General features: G+C 48.9%; 1 protein-coding gene across 11 annotated transcripts in view; it reads left to right on the top strand.

Moving 5' to 3' along the window:
- The window catches only part of TACC2 (transforming acidic coiled-coil containing protein 2), a 263,416-nt gene that overhangs the window by 119,367 nt on the left and 121,162 nt on the right, over nt 1-22,887 (top strand). For 10 of the 11 annotated variants that reach the window (XM_017872250.1, XM_017872246.1, XM_017872248.1 and 7 more), the window contains one exon: nt 21,271-21,396. The exons of the other annotated variant lie outside the window; for it this stretch is intronic. In XM_017872250.1, the coding sequence (XP_017727739.1) occupies nt 21,271-21,396 (126 nt within the window). The remainder of the gene's footprint in view (nt 1-21,270; nt 21,397-22,887) is intronic. 11 annotated transcript variants of the gene reach the window in all.

Genomic DNA, 22,887 nt, shown 5'->3' with positions numbered 1-22,887 from the left:
GCAACCTCCGACTCCCTGGTTCAAGCCATTCTCCTGCCTCAGTCTCCTGAGTAGCTGGGATTACGGGCACATGCCACCATGCCCAGTTAATTTTTTTTTTTTTTTTTTGTATTTTTAGTAGAGACGGAGTTTCACCATGCTGGCCAGGATGGCCTCAATCTCCTGACCTCATGATCTGCCCGCCTCGGCCTTCCAAAGTGCTAGGATTATAAGGCACAAGAACCTTGAAGACTGGGCATTCCCATTGCCTCTTCACTAACAGCAGATGGTATACATTTAAACTAGCCTATTTAGGTCTCAGTTATCATACTTGTAAAATGGACACATTAATACGATACCAGGAAATCCATGATAAGGATGTGAACAAGGAATCTATTTAAATTTTCATCAGAAATGTGACTCTTAGAAGCACTGCGTTATTTAAAAAAAAAAACAGTATTTTCGCAGAAGGCAGTAAAAGTCTTATTTCTTTATTCTACAGAGAATCCTCATTGGGGGCTCATAAGATCTGTTTCTTTAAGAGGAGGAAAGGAAGTGCTGAGTAATTTCTGAGTCTCTTGCCCTTTGGTCCCTGAGTATATAATCTACAGCAGTGCTTTCTGTGACACTAAACTTAAAATTGAAAGCCTGGTATCTATATAAGTTTTTCATGACTGGGGCCTAGCTGCAGAAATTTCTAGAGGAAAGGTGATATGCCATGGTATTGGCAGGTAAGCACCACTTCTCATGGGTGTGAGGTCCATGTTAGCGAAGGAGTTGGGCCCTTAAAGGAAAACAAACCTCACATGCCAATAGATACATAATTCCTAAAAATATGGCAGCAGGAATTGGTTTGGATTTAGCCTCTGCCGACTTCAGAGTGTGCAACAGCCAAACAGAAGGCACCTCAACAAGTTTTGCAAACTAGCACAGCCCGCGCTTTCTGTGGTTAAGCACCACTAATCCCACACAGGTGAAGAAAAAAGGGCCGGAATTTGGCCCCAGGAACAAGCGAGGCACTATTTCACCCCCAGCTTCTTTCTGAGGCTCCCAAGTAGCCTCAGGCGGGCAATGGCCCCGCAGAGGAAGCGCGGGCCGCCTGGCCTGTACTTGACCTTCCCAGTCCGTTCTCACGCCACGGCCTTCCCGGCGTTGCCATGCGTAGTGGAAGGTCGTGGACAAACTAAGAACAAGTAACAAGTTGTCATGACTCAGACTCCTGGAAGTCTGCAGCGCCTCCAGGAGCAGCGGCCGGGCTGCGCGTCCGTCGGTCCGTGCGTCTCTCGCCTGCCGCTCTGCGGCCGCGGGCCCCTCGGTGCGTCTGGGCGCGCCCGGCCCTGCGCATTCCTGGCCAGGGAGGAGAGCGCGGCGGGCGCCCTGCGCGAGCAGCTGGCCGAGCGCTGGCCCGGCTCGGAGCGCCCAGGGCTGGGGGAGGAGCCTGGCCCGGCTGCCGCCGCTCGCCCAGTCATTGGCCTTTTGTGCTGCAACTTTTCCCGAGCCTTTCGGGGAGCCACGCCGGCCCTGCGCCGTTGTCCCGGGAAACTTTGCGTCCCAGGGCCGCACCGGGCCGTGGTGACCCCACGCGCCGCGCCACCACCGGGCTCGGAAAACCCAGCGCCCCCGGGCTCTTTGGCAGTTGCGTCTCCGAACGAAGGCGGCTCCGTGCGGGCCATCCCCTATCTCCCCGGGCGGGTAAGTGCCGGGGCCACGGGCGGGCGGCCGGGGTCAGGAGAAGACGGGCGCCCGAAGGACCTTGGCCCCCAGACAAAGGCGTACTGGAAGTGGCCAAAGCTCATTTCGGCTTTCCCCGGCAGGGACTGGCCGAGGGTGGAAAAGTGGCTAACTACACATTCGGTCCCCTGCTGGCAGAGGAGTGTGGCTGCGGGGAAACCGCGGGCCCCAGAGTGTCTGCCCGGGAGCCTGGTTCCCTTGAGTGGAAGCGCGGGGGTCAAAGCCCGTGGTTCGGGGCGCGCGCCCGTGGCTGGGATTCCCGCTCGCGCTTGGGGTCCCCGCGCGTGGTTGTGGTTGGCGCCCGTGACCGGGCTCCCCGCCAGGGTTGGGGTCCCGCCCTTGGGCGGCCTCCGCGCCTTCCCACCAGGCTCTTTCCCAGCTTGTGTGGGCCCACTGGGTCGCGCAGGGGCATCCCCGGCGGGTCACGACGGGTGGAATAGCCGTAAAACTCTGCGCTGATTTCCTCCGAGTTTGGGACTTTTAAATTCTCGAATAGTTACGTCAGCAGGGCCGAGCGCACTTCGGAGATCGGGTGCAGCACGTGACCCGCCCGAGCGTCCCCACTGCGTCCTTGGCTCCCGCCACAGAGTGCGCCTCTGCCTCGGGGTGTCCTGGAAATCCAGTCTCGGGGCGCTGGGATTTGCTGCCCAGGCTCCCAGCGCCGAATGCCCCACGCTGTGGCCAGGTGTCCTCTTCAATCCTGGTCTTTTCTTAAAATGGCTTCATTATCATCACTGTTAACTGTTGTTGCTATCTTCAGACTCTGTCAAATGCTAGGACAGGAGAATGTGATAGCGGGTTGAAATACAGCTGAAATAGACATTGTGGAGGGGAAATGGAAGTGGGGCCTAAGGAGGGGTGGCTGGAGAGGGTCGGGGGCTCTCGTGTCACAGGACGTGGTACATTGAGGATCCTAGGGCAGTTTCCTGTGCTATGCCGGAGGAAGGTGCGGCTCTGTTACCAGGCAGAGAACCCTCCCCATTCTTATTTCTCTGATTTCCGATTGAGGCCACATTTCAAAAGCCGTTTCCATGATAGCTGGAAATGACTTTTTCCTGGGACTGTGACGTGAGGCAGTGTTTCGTCTGTGGTTTCCATTCTTTCAGATGCACGTGCAGATGAACAGTTGAATCTTCAGCAGTGTTTTTAAGGTTGACAGTTGATGGAACTTGGAGGAAGGGTTTTGTTGAGAATCGCACAGTGAGTTCCCTCCCAGAGCAGCTGGCTTTCCGTTCTGAGGCCAGGAGGGAGGGCCTCCTGAGAATGGGGCCAGTTGAGCCAGGCGGGTGAGTGGATTCCCACGGGGCTCCTTCTCACAGGCTCTGCCTGGGACTCATTCTCCAGGAGGGGAATCGGAGCAGCAAATAGGCCAGCAGCCACCCTCCTTGTGCAAATGCCACAGCAACTCAAAGAGTCACTAGTCTCTCATCAAAAGTTACATCCCGAGCCTCAGAAGTGTGATCATGGAATATGACCTGCTTGCATTACAGTTATTCATATACTGGTGTTATGGAACTACCTTATGGAAATCTTCAGGTCAAATGCTGCTCCCTCTGTGGAACCTAGATAGAATTAGCCCCTTGTCTCTCCGTTCCAGCCATCCTCTTTTCTCTCTTAAAATGTTCAAGAAACATGCTTGAACATTTAAAATATTTTAGCAAGAAGGAAAGTTAAAGATCATGGTTTCGTTTTACAGATGCGAAAAGGGAGACTCAGAGAAGCCCAGGGCCTTGGCCAGGGCCACACATCAAGGTAGGCCCCAGACACTTGACCTGGTGTTCTCTGTGCCCAGTCCTGCAGCCTCATCGGTTTTATTAGGCTTCGTATCCTGGTCATTTGTGTTTGATGCTTCTATGGAGACAGACACAGCTTGAGGAAGGATATGTCTGGTTCACAATGCCATGCCACAAGAGTAACAGGGAGCCCGGGAGATAGATAGTGGTTGAATTGAATAAGACACAGCCCCCACCTTCAAGGAGGTAGGCAGGTGTGTGTGTGTGTGTGTGTGTGTGTGTGTGTGCACAAGAGAGAGAGAGAGAGAGAGATACCTGAGCATGCATGTATTGGGCAGGCTTTGTGGTGAGGGATAGTGTCCCAGGAGGGGATGTCTGGAAATGTGGGAGGATATTTTTGGTTGTCCCAGTGACTAGGGAGGGAACTGCTATTAAGAGGATATTTTTGGTTGTCCCAGTGACTGGGGAGGATACTATTGGCGTCTAGTGGGGGAGGGCTAGGGTCACTCTCATATGAGAGTCCTGCACAGCCGAGAATTGCGTCACCCCAATGCCGATAGCATTCTGATAGAGGATGCTTCCAGAGTTTGAGGAATCATGAGAGACAGTTCTAATTGGGAGGATGAAAGAAAGGGTCTCTGGGCTTGCCCAGCTCTGGACTGTAAGCGTAGAGGAGGCTGGGAAAGAATGAAGGCTTGATAGAGAGCACCTGTGTGTGTGTATGTGCATATGTGTACATGTATGTGTGGGTGTATTTCCAGGACTTGGTTCCACAGCCGAAAGCAAACCGTTCTTGGATTTACTGTAGTTGGGGTTTAGCAGGCCCTTGCAACTTTTGCGCAGATGATCAGGAGATGGTTTAGGAAACTGGTGATAAAATCAGTAACTAGTGCTGGCTAGAGGAGCACAGAGATGGCTGCAGGGCTGGGTGCCCTCGTGACCAAGGTCTATGAAATCTGTCTTGGTGGCTAGCTGGTTTTTTTTTTTTTTTTTTTTTTTTTCCTGCCTCTCCCCTATTGAGGTCACAGTCCTTGGTTCATAACCTCAATAATCATTTTCACAGCAACTCCCTGTGGTGATAGAACATCCTGAGTATTATGAAATCATTCAGGAGAAACAGGAGGCATGAGAAGGAAGACCCAGGAAAACCAAAGCTTGCAGAGCAATGCATCTGAAAACAGAGGAGCAAGTGAAATTCTCCAGGGAACGCAGAGCCGCCCATCCTCTGTAATGGAGGTGTCATTTCAGATGTGTTGAGTATCAGCTCTGTCCCTCTCCCTCTGTCCGCTATCCACAGTGGTATAGAGTTTCAATCTGTCACTTTGCAAGTGTATTCACGACTGCTAATTGACAGAAAGCAAAGTCCACAAGACTTTTATTTTCCTTAGGTTGGGGAAGGGCAGTATAGAGAAAGCCTAGAATTTATAGACAAAGGTCCTCTATTAGAGTTCCTGCCATACTCCTTACCAGCTGTGTGACCTTAAGCAAGTCGTGATGTTGTGAACTATCTGAGTCACCTTCCTTCTTGTAGACAGTGGGGCCAGTTATCCCTGCCCACCTGGCTCTCAAAGCTGGAGAGGACAGTGATGTCATGCACATGAAAATACTTGATAAGCAAGCTGTAAAGAGCTGTGCAATGGAAAGTCAGTAGTGTTCATATTTTTCATCTGGTTATGATTAAAAGTACTGATACAGGGGAGCTTGATTTCCTAATACCTGCTGTAGCCTGTGTGCATTAGTGTAGGTTTTAAATGCAAACCAGGAGACATACTATGAAATGCAGTTCTTCCTTATTTAGAAACTGTGTATTGACTCTGCCATTCACGAGCTGGTTATCTGGGCTTCATTTTTGTTCATCTCCATTGCTTTGCCACACTCCTTTTTTTTTTTTTTTTTTTTTTGAGACAGTCTTGCTGCATGAGTGAGTGAGTGCAAAGCCCTTCACACAACACCTGGCAAACAGAAGTGCTCACAATATGAGTGGCCCTTATGACTGCTGTTATCATTAATACTTTCATTATAATGATTTAAATTTGTTGCAGTATTTCATATGTATTCAAATTTTGCCACTAGCAACAAAATCAGCATGCTTGCGACGTTAGATGAAGTCCCTCAAATCTCAGGGCCACAGTTTTTCCTCTGCTCCTGGGAGAGGTCAACCTCTCTGGTCTTAGAAATCTTTTTTTTTTTTTTTCTTTGAGACAGAGTCTGGCTCTGTCACCAGGCTGGAGTGCAGTGGCGTGATCTTGGCTCACTGCAACCTCCGCCTCCCGGGTTCAAGTGATTCTCCTGCCTCAGCCCCACGAGCAGCTGGGACTACAGGTGTGCACCACCATGCTTGGCTAATTTTTTGTATTTTTAGTGGAGACCAGGATTTGCTATGTTTCCCAGGTTGGTCTCGAACCCCTGGTTTCAAGTGATCCGCCCATCTCGACCTCCCAAAATGCTGGGATTACAGGTGTGAGCCACCGCACCCAGCTGCCACCTTCCCTTTTAATTGTTCATTTATATTTGCCTAGAAAATAAGTCCAAACACATGAATATGGAGCCCTTGTTAGGTCTGCTCACAGACAGTAACTCTGGGGAGAAAGAAATGGAAAGAGAAAGCAGCTGCCCCATTGGCTCATTTCAGGTTATTTACAGTCCCGCTAATTCTTCTCATTCTGTGGTTGTGTCCAGCTCGGTCCTCTGAGGTCCAGGAGCTATTCTGGTGTCTGCATCATTTAGAATAGATGGCTCCTGGCTAGCATTCTTGCATTGAAGCTCCTTGAGGGCATGGGGGTTGATTTCATATCATGACTGTTCCCCAGTGGGGCACATTCTAAATTGAGAAGAGACAGTAAGCAGCTAGATCATATGGCCATTAACAGGATCCGTTTTCTTCTTCCTTTTATACCCAGGACACCCCTCCCTCCATCCCTTGGGCTTGCTGTGGCTCCTACTTTCTGGCTCCCTGCTTCACACAGAACAGGAAAAGATTGAACATTACCTTTCTTTTTCTCTTTCTTTTCTTTCTTTCCTTTTTTTTTTTTTTTTTTTTTTAAGACGGAGTCTTACTCTGTTGTCCAGGCTGGAGTGCAGTTGTGTCATCTCAGCTCACTGCAACCCCCACTTCCCCAGGTTCAAACTGTTCTCTTACCTTAGCCTCCTAAGTAGCTGGGATTACAGGCATGTGCCACCACGCCCAGCTAATTTTTGTATTTTTAGTAGAGTCGGGATTTCACCATGTTGGCTGAGCTGGTCTTGAACTCCTGATCTCAGGCAATCTGCCCGCCTCAGCCTCCCAAAGTCCTGGGATTACAGATGTGAGCCACCGCACTCAGCCTAGATGTTACCTTTCATACCTTGGCTGAAACCGGTTCATCCCAGCAACTTAGCTTAGCAACTTAACCACATAACATACAGGCCTAGGACTCTGTATTCTAGAACTCCCACGTTGTCTTGTGGTCAGCCGTGTGCCAGGGTCTCTCCCTGATGGCTGAAAACCCCTGCGTCATTGCTCTCTGCATCCTCAGTACCTTGTATTGCGTTTGGCAGAACAGATTTTCGGCAGTTTCTTGTTGAATCAGCTAATGAATCGTCTCCTCTCTGGAACTATAGGCTGTAAGGCTTTGCTTCTTGTTTACGTCCTAGACCTGGTTGCATTGCAGGGAGAGGAAATGGAGGTGATTTTGCTGTTTGTATGGTTTTGGAATCAGGGAAAATCTGTGACTCTGCTAAGATCCTGAGGACTGAATGACGTTTTTCTAAACACCAACTAAGATTTTGCCTCATCTATGTAAAAATACTGGCGGCATTTGTTGAGACTTCAGTTTGTTGTTTGTGAGCTAAGTGGCCTGTTCTCAGCCTGAAAAAGTTAGAGAGGAAGCTGATTGTGGCCTGAATTAAGTGTTAGCTAGACAGATCTGGAGGCAGAAGCTATTAATACCATTCTGTTAGTGCTGTTTTCCATGAACCCATGCTGTGTATTGAGGACCTGTAGTGAGATGATGCTATGCTTTACATGTTTTTTAAATTGTGATTAAACAAACCACATAACATGTACCATCGTAACCATTTTTAAGTGTAGAGTTCGGTGGTGTTAAGTATTTTCATATTATCGTGAAACAGATCTCCAGGACCTATTCATCTTGCCAATCCGAACATCTGTACCCATTAAACAACAATTTCGCTTCTTCCCTTCTCTCCCCAGACCCTGGTAACATCATTATACTTTCTGTTTCTACATATACTTTTTGCTCTTATGTCTTTTAACAGTCTTTCAAGTAATGCATTTATCTCCATTTTACAGGTTCAGAAACTGAAGTTCAAAGAGTTTAATGAACTTGCCTAGGGCTTATAAATGGCGAGTAAGTGGCAGAGCCGGATTCAGGCTCAGATCTATGTCCAAGGTCTGTACTCTTTGTACTGTACTTGCTGCCCCTGCCCACCTACCCTCCTGGACCCCTCCATGTGATTTCTGTGCCCATTGTTCTGGTGAGTCAGTGCACCTGTGGTTTGGTACACTGGGTTTGGGTATCCTCAGCCGAGATCTTGATCCCAGAGGGGCTGGCCCATTCAGCTGGCTTTGTGTTGCTTTGATCAGGAGGACAGCTACACTTCCACTCACCTGACTGTATAGCTTCTCCCTGCATCTGGCTGGGTTTATTTGTTATCTTTTGAGAGGAACATCAGGCTGGGCATGGTGGCTCACTCCTGTAATCCCAGCACTTTAGGAGGCCAAGGCGGGTGGATCACCGAAGGTCGGGAGTTCAAGACCAGCCTGGCCAACATGGTGAAACCCTTTCTCTAGCTGGTGTCTATTAGCTGGTGTGGTGGTATGCACCTGTCATCCCAGCTACTTGGGAGTCTGAGGCAGGAGAATTGCTTAAACCTGTGAGGCAGAGGTTGCAGTGAGCCAAGATCGCGCTGCTCTACTCTGGCCTGGGCGACAGAGCGAGACTCCTTCTCAAAAGAAAAAGAAAGAACATTGGCTGCCATCTCCCTGCCTTGTCCTCCCAGAGTAATTTCCTCTCCTTTGAGCTTGCCATAAAATTCAGTCCTTGGGCTCATTAATCCCGAAGGATGTGGGAACAACAGTAGTCTAATTTTAAGGGGTGATTAAATTGTGTATGAGGAGAAGGTTCCCTTTCCGTCCTGCAACCTGCCCTTCCCCGCAGTAAGGTCTCCTGGGGAGCTGGAGCTGTGAGTCAGCAGGTCACCCCCTGCCTCCCGTCCTTAACTCCTAACCAGGAGCTGCTCTGCTTCCCTGCCTGGCCTCGGGGTTGGGCCAACATGGGCACTGATCACGACTTCCTCTAAGCCAACCTTTCTCAGCCAGGAGACCCTGGGTTTCAGATCAAAAGATTGTTTGGGCTGGAAGGGACCCTAGAGATGAATAGTCGAAACCCTCATTGGGTGGAAGAGGCACCCACAGCCCTGGGAGGGGAAGGATCTTATGCCCCCACCCCCTGGTGGTTAGAGCCACTGCTGATGCCCTGGCTGGCTGCACACACCCTCTTTCTAGGGAGGCAGCACTCACTCGGCTCTCAGCATGCCACTCCCTCTTCATAGCACATCATGAGTCAACGCTACTCTGAGGCTATAGGATCCTTCGCTGAGACAACTGGAGTCAGAGTGGCTGGGATGGAGCTCAGCCCTGCGTGGCCTTGGGGAGAGGGACTTCCTGCTGTCACATTGCTCATAGTGACGAAGGGCCTGCACAGAGCCTGGCGCATGCTGGGTGCTCATAAACATTGGTGTCCTTCACTTGCTGCCACCTGTATTCATTCTTTTTTTTTTTTTTTGAGACGGACTCCTACTCTGTTGTCCAGGCTGGAGTGCAGCAGCGTGATCTCGTGATCTCGGTTCAGCTCACTGCAACCTCTGCCTTCCGGGTTCAAGTGATTCTCCTGCTTCAGCCTCCCGAGTAGCCGGGATTATAGATGCGTGCCACCATGCCCAGCTAATTTTTGCATTTTTTGGTACAAACGGGGTTTCTTTCACCTTGTTGGCCAGGCCAAAATCCTGACCTCAGGTGATTCTCCCGCCTCGGGCTCCCAAAGTGCTGGGATTACAGGCGTGAGCCACCGCGCCCAGCCTTTTATTCTTTCTTAATCCACACCCCAGTTGATATTCAAATAGAGCCTGGGGTGCTTGAAGGAGCAGCCTCTGCACCTGAGACACACACCTGGGCATGTAGGCGAGGCGAGAGGAAGGGTCCTGTGTACTTTGAAACAGTACATTCTGTATTTTATGTTCGGGAAATAGCACATCCCGTAGTGTCTGTCTTAATGACGCCATCATTTGTGGAGCACTTTGTGTGTGCTGGGCACCTTGCTACAGAAACGTTCACATGACTGGTCACAAGGAATCTTCTCCGTTCCCTTTCCAGGAAGGACTGTCATTGCCATCTTTGACAGATGAGGATACTGAGGCTCTGAGAGGACCTTTTTCAAGGTTGTACAGCTGTTTATTGCTGGAGTGGGCTCAGGCTTGGGCAGTCTGGCCCTGGGCTCTGGCCTCCTGTCACCTGCCCTATCCTACCTCTCAAGGGATAGGAGGAGTGGCATTGTATTTCTTCATCTGTGAAGGCTCCCAGGCATCAAGGAGTGTCTAAAAAACTGTTTAGGACTTAAAAAAATTTGACTTCAAAATGTGACAAGCACAGCTCATAATCGAAACGGGCAAATGTGCACTTTCATGTGGCTGCAAAGCATCACGATGTATCAGCCTCATTGGCTCCTGGGCCTGGGCCTGGGCCTCTTCTTTGGTTCATTCATTCCAGTAAATGCATTTGCCGACTGTGGGCTGAGAATTCAGCAGGGAAGGTAGAGGTCCTTGCCCTGTTGTTGGGGGCCACGATTGCACTGCTGGCTCTGCCACCTCTCCCTCCCCTGCCAGAGGCCTCTGCTGCCTCCCGTGCCTCCCCTGGGGCTGTGCCGCTGAACTCTGGACAGGGAGCTATGGTGTGCCCACTAGAGGAAAGACCTGGGGTGACGGGGAGGGGGTGGCAGTTTGGGTTTCCAGACAAGGACAGGGCCATGGTTCTTGCCATGGATCTCTTTGCCAGGTCGTTTAATTCCTTGAGTCTCGATCTCCTCTCCTCTTCTATAAAATAACTTGTCTGCCTTCTTCATAGCGGTGATGAGGAATCATAAAAGCGGCATTTGGCAAAGCTCTAAGATACTATACACATATAAGTTACTAAGTACTTTTTAAAAGTATTTCTTTCTTTTTTTTTTTTTTTTTTTTTAATAGCTGAAGGCTCCATCTTTAAATTGCTGGACTTTCTCATTCAAGAGTGGAAAATCTCTGTCCTCCCTGCATGGGCTTCAGGGTCCGTTTGATAAGCTGCTTTCTTCAGGGTCCTGTGGGAGACATCTTCTTGTTCGTTAGCTTGCATCAGGCCCAGAGCATGCTATGGGACTTTCTGGCTCCTGTGCTCTTGGATGTGGGTCCCAGTCCTGACTCTGTTCTTCGCCCTTTTACGGGGAGGGGCTGCCTGAGTGAGTGCGTGCAAAGCCCTTCGCACAACACCTGGCAAACAGAAGTGCTTACAATGTGAGCTGCCCTTATGACTGCTGTTATCATTAGTTCTTTTATTGTAATTATTTAAATGTGTTATAATATTTCACATATATTCAAATTTCATCACCAAAAAATAAAATCGGCATGCTTGCAACATAGGTGAAGTCCCTCAGGTCTCAGGGCCACAGTTTCTCCTCTGCTTCTGAGAGAGGTTGCCCTCTCTGGTTTTAGAAATCTTTTTTTTTGAGAGAGTTTCCTTACCCAGGCTGGAGTGCAGTGGCACAATCTCGGCTCACTGCAACCCCTACCTCCTGGGTGCAAGTGATTCTCATGCCTCAGCCTCCAGAGTAGCTGGGACCACAGGTGCACGCCAACATACCCGGCTAATTTTTTTGTATTTTTTAGTAGAGACAGGGTTTTGCGACGTTGGCCAGGCTGGTCTCAAACTCCTGAGCTCAAGTGATTCACCCACCTCGGCCTCCCAAAGTGCTGGTATTACAGCTGTGAGCCACCGCGCCTGGCCTGGTCTTAGAAATCTTATTACTCACCTGGCCCCACCCCCGTGCCTGGCCTGCAGGGATGCCAGGCCACACTTTCCACCCATTTGCCAGATCCAGAAGAGATGAGTTGTTTTTCATCATAACTAAAAAGCACAGCATGCTTGTGCCAAGGAACCTGTGGAACCCACCTTTCAAAGCGCAGCTGGGGTCTGTGGGCCCCTCACCCAGAGGAATGCCAAGGGTGGCTCTGGAAAGGATGCCCTGTGTGTTCCACATGTCGTGGTGCCGGTGCTGTGGCTTCTAACTGTGGCCAGTTGGGTCATGCCCAGCCTAAAACTGGCCATGAAAATGCAGATCTCGGAAGATTCCATTTTGCTGACTTATGACAGGCTTTGCTTCTCTTTTCAAAACCGGAGTCAACAGATGTGAGCAGCCCGGGGCTCAGCTTTCACTCTGTTGGTGAGAACTATGCCGGTGTTCTGAAGTGGGGTGCACAGTTTCCGGGGAGCCTGTTCTTGAATTGGGTTGCGGTAGAGTCATTTTTTTTTTTTTTTTTTTTTTGAGATGGAGTTTCAATCTCCTTGCCCAGGCTGGAGTGCAGTGGCACGATCTCGGCTCGCTGCAACCTCTGCCTCCCGGGGTTAAGCAATTCTCCTGCCTCAGCCTCCAGAGTAGCTGGGATTACAGGCACGCATCACCATGCCCAGCTAATTTTTGTATTGTTAGTAGAGACGGGGTTTCTCTACTATGTTGACCAGGCTGGTCTCGAACTCCTGACCTCGTGATCTGCCTGCCTCGACCTCCCAATTGTAGGCATGAGCCACTGCACCTGGGCTCTTTAATCTTTATTAAAGGTAAATCAGTAATAATACCAGAGGTCTAAGGTTTTGTGTGCAAGGCATACAGTTAATAACATAGTCTTCCAGCCATTAGATGTTCAAAACCCAAATCATCTTTGATTGTTCTTCATGTCCCTTCCCTCCACACCTAGTGTCAGGTAGATGTCATGAAGCCTCTGGAACGACTAACTCCACCTCCTCTGCAGTGGTCCCAATGTGTCCTGCATCACCTGGCACCTGAACTGTTCCAAAGCTCTTGCTTCGGCTTCATTGCCTGCATTTCTTGCCCCCTCCAATTAATCTCCACTGTGGCACAGTCATTATCTTCTGAATATTCTGCCACTGGCCTGTGTTTGAATCTCTCATGCTCCCCATTGCCCCAGGACAACAGGCTCATAGCCTGAGCGTCTGAGGTTCCGGGGCCCCTGTCACACTGGCCCCAGCCCCAGCTGTTCAGCTAAATGTCCCCCCAGCTGCCTGATGCTGCTAAAGTGGGTGGCACATCACACTGTGTCCTCCAGACCCAAACGGAGCTCCATGCATGCTGGAGAGTGGCTCTTTGCCTGCATGCCTTTGCCCAAGAAGTTCTTTTCTTTTTTTTTTTTTTTTTTGAGATGGAGTCTCGTTCTGTCACCCAGGCTGGAGTGCAGTGGCCGGATCTCAGCTCACTACAAGCTCCGCCTCCCGGGTTTACGCCATTCTCCTGCCTCAGCCTCCCGAGTAGCTGGGACTACAGGCGCCCGCCACCTCGCCCGGCTAGTTTTTTTTGTATTTTTTTAGTAGAGACGGGGTTTCACCGTGTTAGTCAGGATGGTCTCGATCTCCTGACCTTGTGATCCGCCCGTCTCGGCCTCCCAAAGTGCTGGGATTACAGGCTTGAGCCACCGCACCCGGCCAGAAGTTCTTATTTGTTTGTCTTGAGTACAATTCCTGATTTACAGAAAAGTTATAAGAATACTACAAAAACCTTCCATGTTCCCTTTCCCAGATTCCCCGGTCATTGACATTTTACCACGTGTGCTGTGTCATTCATCCTCTCTATATATATCCATCATTGCTACTTTTTCTGAATCATTTGAGAGCAAGTTTCAGACATGAAGTTGCCACCCTCCAGGAAAACAAAAACCAAAACAACCTCCACCCTCCCCGCTTCCCCCTAATGTGCCTTTCTTGCAAACACTCCTGCACGATGCCAGCGCAGCCCTGCAGCTGGGAAGTCGCCATCCAGTCCTCAGAACCTGCTCGGATTCACCAGCATATACCTTTTTCCATCTGATCCAGAATCCAGTCAAAAAGCATGTGCCGTGTTCTATGTCATGCCCCCAGACTCTCCTTCCATCTGGAATAATTCCTCAGTCTCTCCCTGTCTTTCGTGACTTTTTTTTTTTTTTTTTTTTGAGACAGGGTCGTACTTCTGTCACTCAGGTTGGAGTGCAGTGGCTCAGTCACAGCTCACTGCAGCCATGAACTCCTGGGCTCAGGTGATCCTCCCACGTAGCTGAGCCTACAGGTGTGCGCCACCATGCCCAGATAAATTTTTGTATTTTGTATTTTAGTAGAGATGGGGATTTGCTATGTTGCACAGGCTGATCTTGAATTCCTGGACCCAAGGGATCCTCCTGCTTCAGCCTCCCAAATGCTGGGATTACAGGCATGAGCCACCACGCCTGTCCCATGACCTTTATAAGTACAGCTCCTTCACGCTGGAAGAAGTCCCTCAATCTGTGTCACCTAGTTTCTTCGTGGCTAGGCCCTGGCTGTCTGCTTTGGGCAGGGATTTCACAGAAGTGATGTTCTGCCATGCCAGGGCACAGGGCATGGACTCTTTCACCACAGAGGATGGCCAAATTGGTGCCTACCAGGTTTATTGGCTGTAAAGTCATCATTTTCCCCTTTGTAATCAGTCAGCATTTGGTGGGAAGATACTCAAAGGCTACACAATATCCTTTACTTTTTTTTTTTTTTTTTTTTTTGAGAGGGAGTCTGGCTCTGTTGCCCAGACTGGAGTGCAGTGGTGCAATCTCAGCTCACTGCAACTTCTGCCTCCCAGGTTCAAGTGATTCTCCTGCCTCAGCCTCCTGAGTAGCTGGGACTCCAGGTGTGTGCCACCATGCCAGGCTAATTTTTTGTATTTTTAGTAGAGACGGGGTTTCACCATGTTGGCCGGGATGATCTTGATCTCCTGACCTCGTGATCCACTTGCCTCGGCCTCCCAAAGTGCTGGGATTACAGGCGTGAGCCACCACGCCCAGCCTAGCCTTTCTTTCTTTACACTCTCCTGCCTGCCTTGGCTTCCTTTGATGGCTCTTCCTTGAATTGAGTGCCACCATTAAGGTTTCTTCCATGGCAGTTTTCTGTTTGTATTACTCCTCCTACATGGACTAACTAGCTGGCATTGTATTGTAAGGGGGGGCTTTCCCTTCTTCCCTATTTGTTCATGTCTTTTATTTAGATCTAAATGGGCTCATAGATTATTACTTTTATTCCATGGTTTATAATCCAGAACTGTGTGTGTGTGTGTGTGTGTGTGTGTGTGTGTTTGATGTTCAAATAGTCCCAGATTTGGCAGTGGCAGCCCCTTTTAGGTGGTTCTCATGTCCTTTAACACGACTCCCCCAAGGAAAAGCTGGGACGTAGGTACATGAATGTGCACATGTTTGTGTGCACACAGCCTTCCACACCTAGTTCTGGGTTTGTCTGATCCCTCTGATCGAAGCCCTGCCCTGAGGGATCTTTGGAGTCCAACCACCTTCTGTATATGCAAGCACTTCTCTGATTGTGAGAACCTGGCTCCTATTATCCTTGATGCTGGATACTATTCTTTGTAATAAATAACAAGGAAGGGAACAGAAGCCTTTCTGACAGAACCAACCTGGAGAGAGGAAGGGAGAAGCTTTTTTTTTTTTTTTTCATCTGGAAAGCCCTTTGCACACATTAGCCTATTGAAGCACTTTGCTTGATTCAGCTATTCTCCTCTCAGGACCTTCCTGTATCATCCCAGTCTGTAGAATCCTGGGTTTCTGTGGCAGTTTGTTCTTCTGTTACCACCTGCTATGCTGTGAATGTTTGTATCCCTCTCAGCCCCAAAATTCCTGTGTTGAAATCCTAACCCCCAAGGTGATGGCATGAGGAGGTGGGGCCTTCGGGAGGTGATTAGGCCATAAAGGCGGAGCCTTTGTGAATGGGATTACTGCCCTTATAAAAGAGGTCCCACAGCGCTGCCTTGCCTCTTCTGCCACGTGAAGATGCAGGGAGAAGGAGCTGTCTGTGAACCAGGAAGGGGTCCTCATGAGACACTGAACCTGCTGGTGCCTTGATCTTGGACTTCCCAGTCTCCAGAACTGTGAGCAATACATCTCTGTTGTTCATAAGCCACCCCATCTATGAGGTTCTGTTGTAGCAGCCTGAGCCAATGAAGACACCACCCTTCACAGTTCTCCTTGCTTTGGACTTTCAGCTCCTCAGGCTCAATGAGCCCGTCACCCCTGGAGTGTGCGATCCCCATGGAATCCACCCCAGTGCCCGCCTTGGTGCTCTTCCTGTGGCATGGATCCTATGTACAGAACTGAAGATGTGGGCTTTTAAGGCCGGAACCTGAGCGTCTTCCTTTTTGGGCAGAGTCCATTCCACCAGTCTCCGAAAGGGATGACTCATGGCCCTTTGCAGAAGCACTTGTTAGTAGTACAGGCTTCCCTCCCTGACATTCCAGTGGCAAATCAACCCTTTGCTGGCCTGACTAAATTTATAGTGGGCTGGCCCCGGCAGCTGCTGGCAGCAGCTGGTGGTTGAAATCTGACAGATTTTTTTTTTCCTCTGAAAAATATTTCAGTCACTCTAGTCCCAGAACCACCACCAGCAGAACTTAGAAGCTGTTTATAGCCTCTTACAGTTGTTCTGAGAAGAGCTGTTTTAGAAGAATCCTCCCATTTCCCCAGAAATCCCCTCCCATCCTTAGCCACCTGGAAAATATTCAGATCATTACGAAGTCAGAATGGGTCTGGAAGTGACAGCACAATGTCAATTTGACAATTTATTTCTTTGTAGCAGTTTCATATGGTTGAGCCTAATGTGTATGCATCCATACACATACGTGTTTATTTTTAACTTATAATGATTTGGTATGGAAGGTTTGTAGATCTTTATTCAGAGCCTGTTGACTCTTGATTTATGCACCGTTCTAACAACTTCCACCATGTTTCTTAGCCTGTAGTCTGTTAGAAGGAGAGAACTGCAAGGCAGAAGGTGGCAGGGGGAGGCAGGTGAGTAGGTAGCAAGAAGTGATAACTGACAGCCTGGAGAGCGAGGGACAAGGCTGAGTCAGAGTTCTTGGTGATCGAGTAGTCCGACGCCTTCACTTTTCCAGACAGAAAGGCTAAAGCTCAGAGAAGTCCCCTGGCTTAGATCCCATGGTGGGGCTGGACTGGAATCCAGTCCCCTCAACCTCACATACAGTGGTTGCGTTTGGTGCCACAGCACCAATGTCACTCACTTATGTCATAGTTGCCGAGGACGACTGAATGTCATTGAGAAAGTATTTAATTATGTTCAAGATCCTCTGTCTCAAAAAAGTCAGGGAAGTGTTTATGATTTGAAAAATAATTCCATTCCAAAGAGTTTAGATGAAAATGCCATCATGTAGAATATGTGGGCAGATATGTTTTATTCCAGATCTTCTTTGCTGGGACCTCATTTTCCCCCAGTGGTGCCTAATGGACGAAGCCTGGCCGCATTCCCGCTCTGGAATGAGGCGGACAAGCTTAGGTCCTCCCAGTGGAAAATATGAGTACAGAAGTGAGGAAAAGACAGTGGCTTTCTGATTGTCTCCACCTCTGAAAGCTTTCACTGAGCCATAGGTGGAAGTTGTTCCCTGGCACTTAAAATAACTTCTTACATATGGTTTCTAATTTATTTTACTTATAAAAGTTGTATATATTCAGCATAGAACTAGAAAGTGGAGATAAATTTCATTAAGAAGAAAAAACACAAATGATTTTTCACCACCAAAAGAGAATTACCATTAACACCTTGGCAATACTTGTCCAAATTGCTTCATTGTTCAGGCTATTATGCTCACACTGTCTCTTTCTGTCTCTGTCATGTGCTCGTGTGTGTATGTCTATACATGGACTCTATAGACACACATACCCATGTATATCGATATATACATAAAATGTGGATCATGCTGGTAAGTTTTTTCAACCGATGTTTAATTAATAATGGACATGTTTACATCTAGATACATGAAAATCTATCTTATTTTTATTATCATTATTATTATTATTATTTGAGATGGAGTTTTGCTCTTGTCACCCAGGCTGGAGTGCAGTGGCACAATCTCCACTCACTGCAACCTCCAACTCCCAGGGTCAAGCGAGTCTCCTGCCTCAGGTGCCCGCTACCACACCTGGCTAATTTTTTGTATTTTTAGTAGATACGGGGTTTCACCATGTTGGCCAGGCTGGTCTCAAACTCTTGACCTCAGGTGATCCGCCTGCCTCAGCCTCACAAGGTGCTGGGATTACAGGCGTGATCTACCATGCCTGGGCTACTTTATTTTTTAAACAGCTGCAAACAAGCCCATCCTATGTCTGTGCCTTAATTTGATGAACTGCCCTCTACTGTTGGGCATTTTGGTTGTTTCCAGATTTTTTGCCATCGTGATTACAGTTGTGATCAGCATATTTGCCCATGCCCTTAATTATCTCCTTAGAATGAATTCTTGGAAGAACCATGGCTGTGTCAAAGGAAACAAAGGCTTTTATGGCTTTCAATGTGTGTTGCCAAAACTTTGGAGCTCTGTTTTTCCACTCAGATTTTATGACTTTGGAAAGTGCCATGGTCTGTAGTTTAGGATTCTACACATTGTGATTCACCAAGACACCCTTCCGGAGCTCCTGCCATCCTCCCTCTTCTGGGCTCACTGCTTCTTCCATTTCTGTTCGCAGGGATCTCTCTCTCTCTCTGACTCCTTGGGTGTGGTCGCAGGGCTTCAGGATCTTGTTCTGGGGGAATTGGAACGGTGGTGGGAACAAGGAGAATGGAGAATAAGCAGTAAAGTGTGGGTGCACACATGTGCTAGTCCAATTGTATTGAGAGGATAGTTGTGGGAAATTCACCCTGGACCTCCCCACTGTCTTTCATCTCAATGCCAAAGGCACTTTATGGCTGAACATTGGGTTGGTGCTTCAGGCTGATTCTTCTCCCTAGGATCAAGTCCCACTTCTTTGACCTGGCCTTCTGATCTGGCTCCCGTCCACCTCTCCTCCTCATGGTCCCCGCCTTTTTTTTTTTTTTTTTTTTTGAGATGGAGTATCCCTCTGTCGCCCAGGTTGGAATGCAGTGGCGCAATCTCAGCTCACTGCAACCTCCACCTCCTGGGTTCAAGTGATTCTTGCACCTCAGCCTCCTGTAGCTGGGATTACAGGCACATACCATCATGCACAGCTAATTTTTGTATTTTTAGTAGAGATGGGTTTTCACCATGTTGGCCAGGCTGGTCTTGAACTCCTGACCTCAAGTGATCTGCCCACCTTGGCCTCCCAAACTGCTGAGATTACAGGTGTGAGCCACTGTGCCCAGCCAGACTCCCCTTTCTTTATCTATACTCTAGTTGCAGTGACTTTTTGCAGGTCCTCTAGAATACGAAACTCCTTCCTGATTCAGGGCTTTCAAATACGTGACTCCCTTAATGGGGAATAGGGCTGAGGGTGGGGGTATACTCTTCCTTATTTAAGCTTTAAAATTTTTTCTCGAGACAGGGTCACACTATGTTGCCCAGGCTGGTCTTCAACTCCTGGCCTCAAGCGATCCTGCAGCCTCAGCCTCCCCAAAGTGTTGGGATTACAGGCATAAGCCACTGTGCCCAGCCCCTCTTCCTTCCTCTTACTCTTCAACCTGTGGAACAAAGCCAAGTGTGGAGATTAAGAGCATGACTCCTGGGGTCAGGCTTGGGTTTGTATCCTGGTTCTGCCACTTACCTGCTGTGCAACCTTGGATAAACTGCTCAGCCTCTCTGTGCCTTAGTTTTTACATCTGTAAAGTGTGTTTAATAATAGTATCCACCTCAAAAGGTTTGTTGTGAGGATCAAATACAGTGCTGTCTATATGCAGTTAGAACAGTTCCTGGCACGTAGTAAGCATCAGGAAACATTTGTTGTTACTGAGCTGGCCTCAGCATGCTCACCACACCACAAAGAAGTTTTCCACAACCCCCATTGTGGGCCAAGATTTCTTAGTTTGTGTTCTCATGACCATCTGCACCTTCCTTCTTAGCAGTTACTGCAGTTGTTACTAAATAAATAAGCATTTAAAAAAAATGTGTGGGCCGGGCAAGGTGGCCCACGCCTATAATCCCAGCATTTGGGGAGGCTGAAGTGGGAGAACTGCTTGAGCCTGGGAAATTGAGGTTACAGTGAGCTGTCATGGAGCCACTGCATTTCAGTCTGGGTGACAGACGGAGACCCTGTGTCCAAAAAAAAAAAAAAAATCTGACTCTTGCCTGAAGTTGTCCCGTGAGAGATCCCATGAAGGTAGGGGCCGCTGCTCTCTTGTTCACAGCAGAGAATTGGTTTTCAATAAGGATCTGATCAAGGAGTGGAAAGAATGGTTCTGCTACTTATGGCTACAGAGAGGAGTTCATCAGAAAGTCACTCAGGGACCTCCTCGATGAAATAATAGGGTAACTGACTACAAGACTATGGATGTCCAAGGACTGAGCCTCTCCTAGCTTCCCAAGCCAGCCTATGCTTGGAGGTTGCAGACTCTCTCAGTCCATAAAGGACCAGGGTTGTTTTTAAATTTCTAACTCATCATAGATGAAAACTTTAAAAAATATAACTAAATGAATTGCTAGAAAATGAAATAAAACTCAAGGCCAGCATTTCTCAACCTTGGCACTATTGATGTTCTGGGCCACATAGTCCTTTGTCTTGGGGACTGTCCTGTGCGTGGTAGGATGTTGAACCTGTCCTTTTATTATTAGATTTAACAGACATGAACGTACGCTATCAAATTGCTACAAAGGGGCTGGGCGCGGTGGCTCACACCTATAATCCCAGCACTTTGGGAGGCCGAGGCAGGCAGATCACTTGAACCCAGAAGTTTGAGACCAGCCTGGCCAACATGGTGAAACCCCAACTCTACTAGAAATGCAAAAATTAGCCAGGCGTGGTGGTGGGTGCCTGTAATTCCAGCCACTCGGGCAGCTGAGGCACAAGTATTGCTTGAACCCATGAGGTGAAGGTTGCAATAAGCAGAGATCATGTCACTGCACTCCAGCCTGGGTGACAGAGTGAGACAGTCTCAAAAAGAAAAGAAAAGAAAGAAAAGAAAAAGGGGGGGGTGAGGAGAGAGAGAGAGAGAGAGAAGGAAGGAAGGAGGGAGGGAGGGAGGGAAGGAAGGAAGGAGGGAAGGAAGGGTCTACAAAGGTTTCTAAACACTTACTTAAGGTTTCTCTACTAATGTTGGCATAGACTGGTGACAGACCCTGCTTTGAGCAGCACCAAACTCATCCCTCATAGAAAGGGAAACTGAGGCCCTGCTCAGGATCCAGATAGAAATGTGCTGTTAAAACACATTGAAAACTTGGAGGAGGCCTGGTGCGGTGGCTCATGCCTGTAATCCCAGCACTTTGGGAGGCCAAGGCAGGCAGATCACCTGAGGTCAGGAGTTCGCGACCTGCCTGGCCAACGTGGTGAAACCCCATCTCTACTATAAATACAAAAAAATTAGCCGGATGTGGTGGCAGGTGCCTGTAATCGCAGCTACTCAGGAGGCTGAGGGAAGAGAATAGCCTGTACCTGGGAGGCGGAGGTTGCAGTGAGCGGAGATAGCGCCATTGCTCTCCATCCTGTACAAGTGCACGGAGATAGCGCCATTGCACTCCATCCTGTACAAGAAAAGCAAAACTCCCAAACAACAACAACCAAAAACTTGTAGGAATGTTTCTGAGTTTAGGTTCTTTCCCTTTTCTCTCCCCAGTTCACCTGTGGCAGATGATGTCATCCAGCCAGCTGCCCCCACAGACCTGGAAAGCCCATCCTTAGCTGCCTCTTCCTACCACGGTGATGTTGTTGGCCAGGGATCTACGGATCTGACAGCCCAGAGGTACGGTGGGGACCCTGGAGCTGGTGGTGAGACCCCAGGGCCCAGTCCTTGAGGCTGCCTCCCTCCCCTCCCCTCTCCTGCAGTTTCACTCCCTCTGCACACACACACAGGGTGTACACACCTGTCCTGAACAGGTGTGTGCCAGAGCTGGGGCCTCTTTTTTGACCTTAGGAATGATCTGAGATACCAGGAAGACTGTCTTCCCTGACCCAGGCCCCAACACATACAACGGGCATTTTACGGATTTTTTTCCTATGTGGCCTTCAGGGGTCCCTATTTGAAACAGAAGCCTTCAGTAGACAGAAGGTGCTACTTCTCCTTTTTCAGGGAATGGTTGAGTTAGCTTCCTTCTGGTCTCCTGGGACAGAGCTGGATTCACTGCTCATTTTCTTTCATTTTTTGGTGGTGGTCAGAGAAGAGGAGGGTCAGCAGCACATGGCAGGGGAGCCAGAGGCCTTGGGTCCCTGCTCCTGCCCTTCTGCCATGTCACCTCCCACCGGCCTCCCTTCTCCTTGCTCTTCACACCCCAGCAACCCCACACTCATCATGGTTCTCCATCTTCACTGTGCTTGGCCTGGATTCAGCCTTCACTGCTTCTTCTGCCTGCAAACTTGGCATTTAACCCCGGGCTTTCCCAGAATCAGCCTCAGAGTCAGCTCAGATGCCCATATATGCATATATAGGCACACATGTATGCCTCCACGTGTCTCTCTCCATACACACATGTACACATGCATGTCTACATATGTCTACACACACGTATACATGCATGTCTACATATGTCTATACACACATGTATGTCTACATATGTCTATTACACACATGTCTATGTGTGTATGTCTCTCTGAATACACACGTACACACATTTGAACTTATGTTTATATCAGTGAAACATCTGCTTTTTGCCTGACATTGCCTGGTGCTGGGGAAGCCATGGTGAATAGGCAGGTACTGTCCCTTCCCTCCTAGAACTCATGGCCCAGTGACCCCTTCCTCCAGGAAGCCTTCTCCCCAAGCTGAGAGAAACCTGCCTCTGAATTCCTGCAGTCGCCAGTTATGCCCCATGTCACTGCCCTCCACAGATGCTTGTAAATGACCTGTATCTAATTCCATCTCCTTTGCAAGACTGGTAACTCCTCGAGGGAGGAACTGGTCACCTGTAATCTCTGGAACCACAGTACCCAAGATGGCATTGGGCAGGCCCTGGAGGAATGGTGGTGACTTGAACCAGATGAGGGGGGACAGGGACCTGGGGACCAGCCCGTGCTGACCTCTTCCTTGGGGTGCAGGCAGGTAGCTGACAGCACCAAGACGCATCTTCAAAACTAGGAGGAGGTTCCTGGTAGGGGAGAAAGCAGAGGATGGGATAGACAGGGTGGGAAGCTGCAGGCGAGAAGCAGATATTCCAGGGCAGCCATGCACTGATGTGGAATTTTAGATATTCCTTTTACAGGTAGGAGGCAGCCATAGTTTTTTTTTTTTTTTTTTTTT

Source organism: Rhinopithecus bieti, unplaced genomic scaffold, assembly GCF_001698545.2.
Source record: "Rhinopithecus bieti isolate Rb0 unplaced genomic scaffold, ASM169854v2 scaffold_6710, whole genome shotgun sequence".
NCBI lineage: Eukaryota > Metazoa > Chordata > Mammalia > Primates > Cercopithecidae > Rhinopithecus > Rhinopithecus bieti.
Note: the sequence above shows the minus strand (reverse complement) of the source record. Positions and strands in the feature narration are given on the sequence as shown.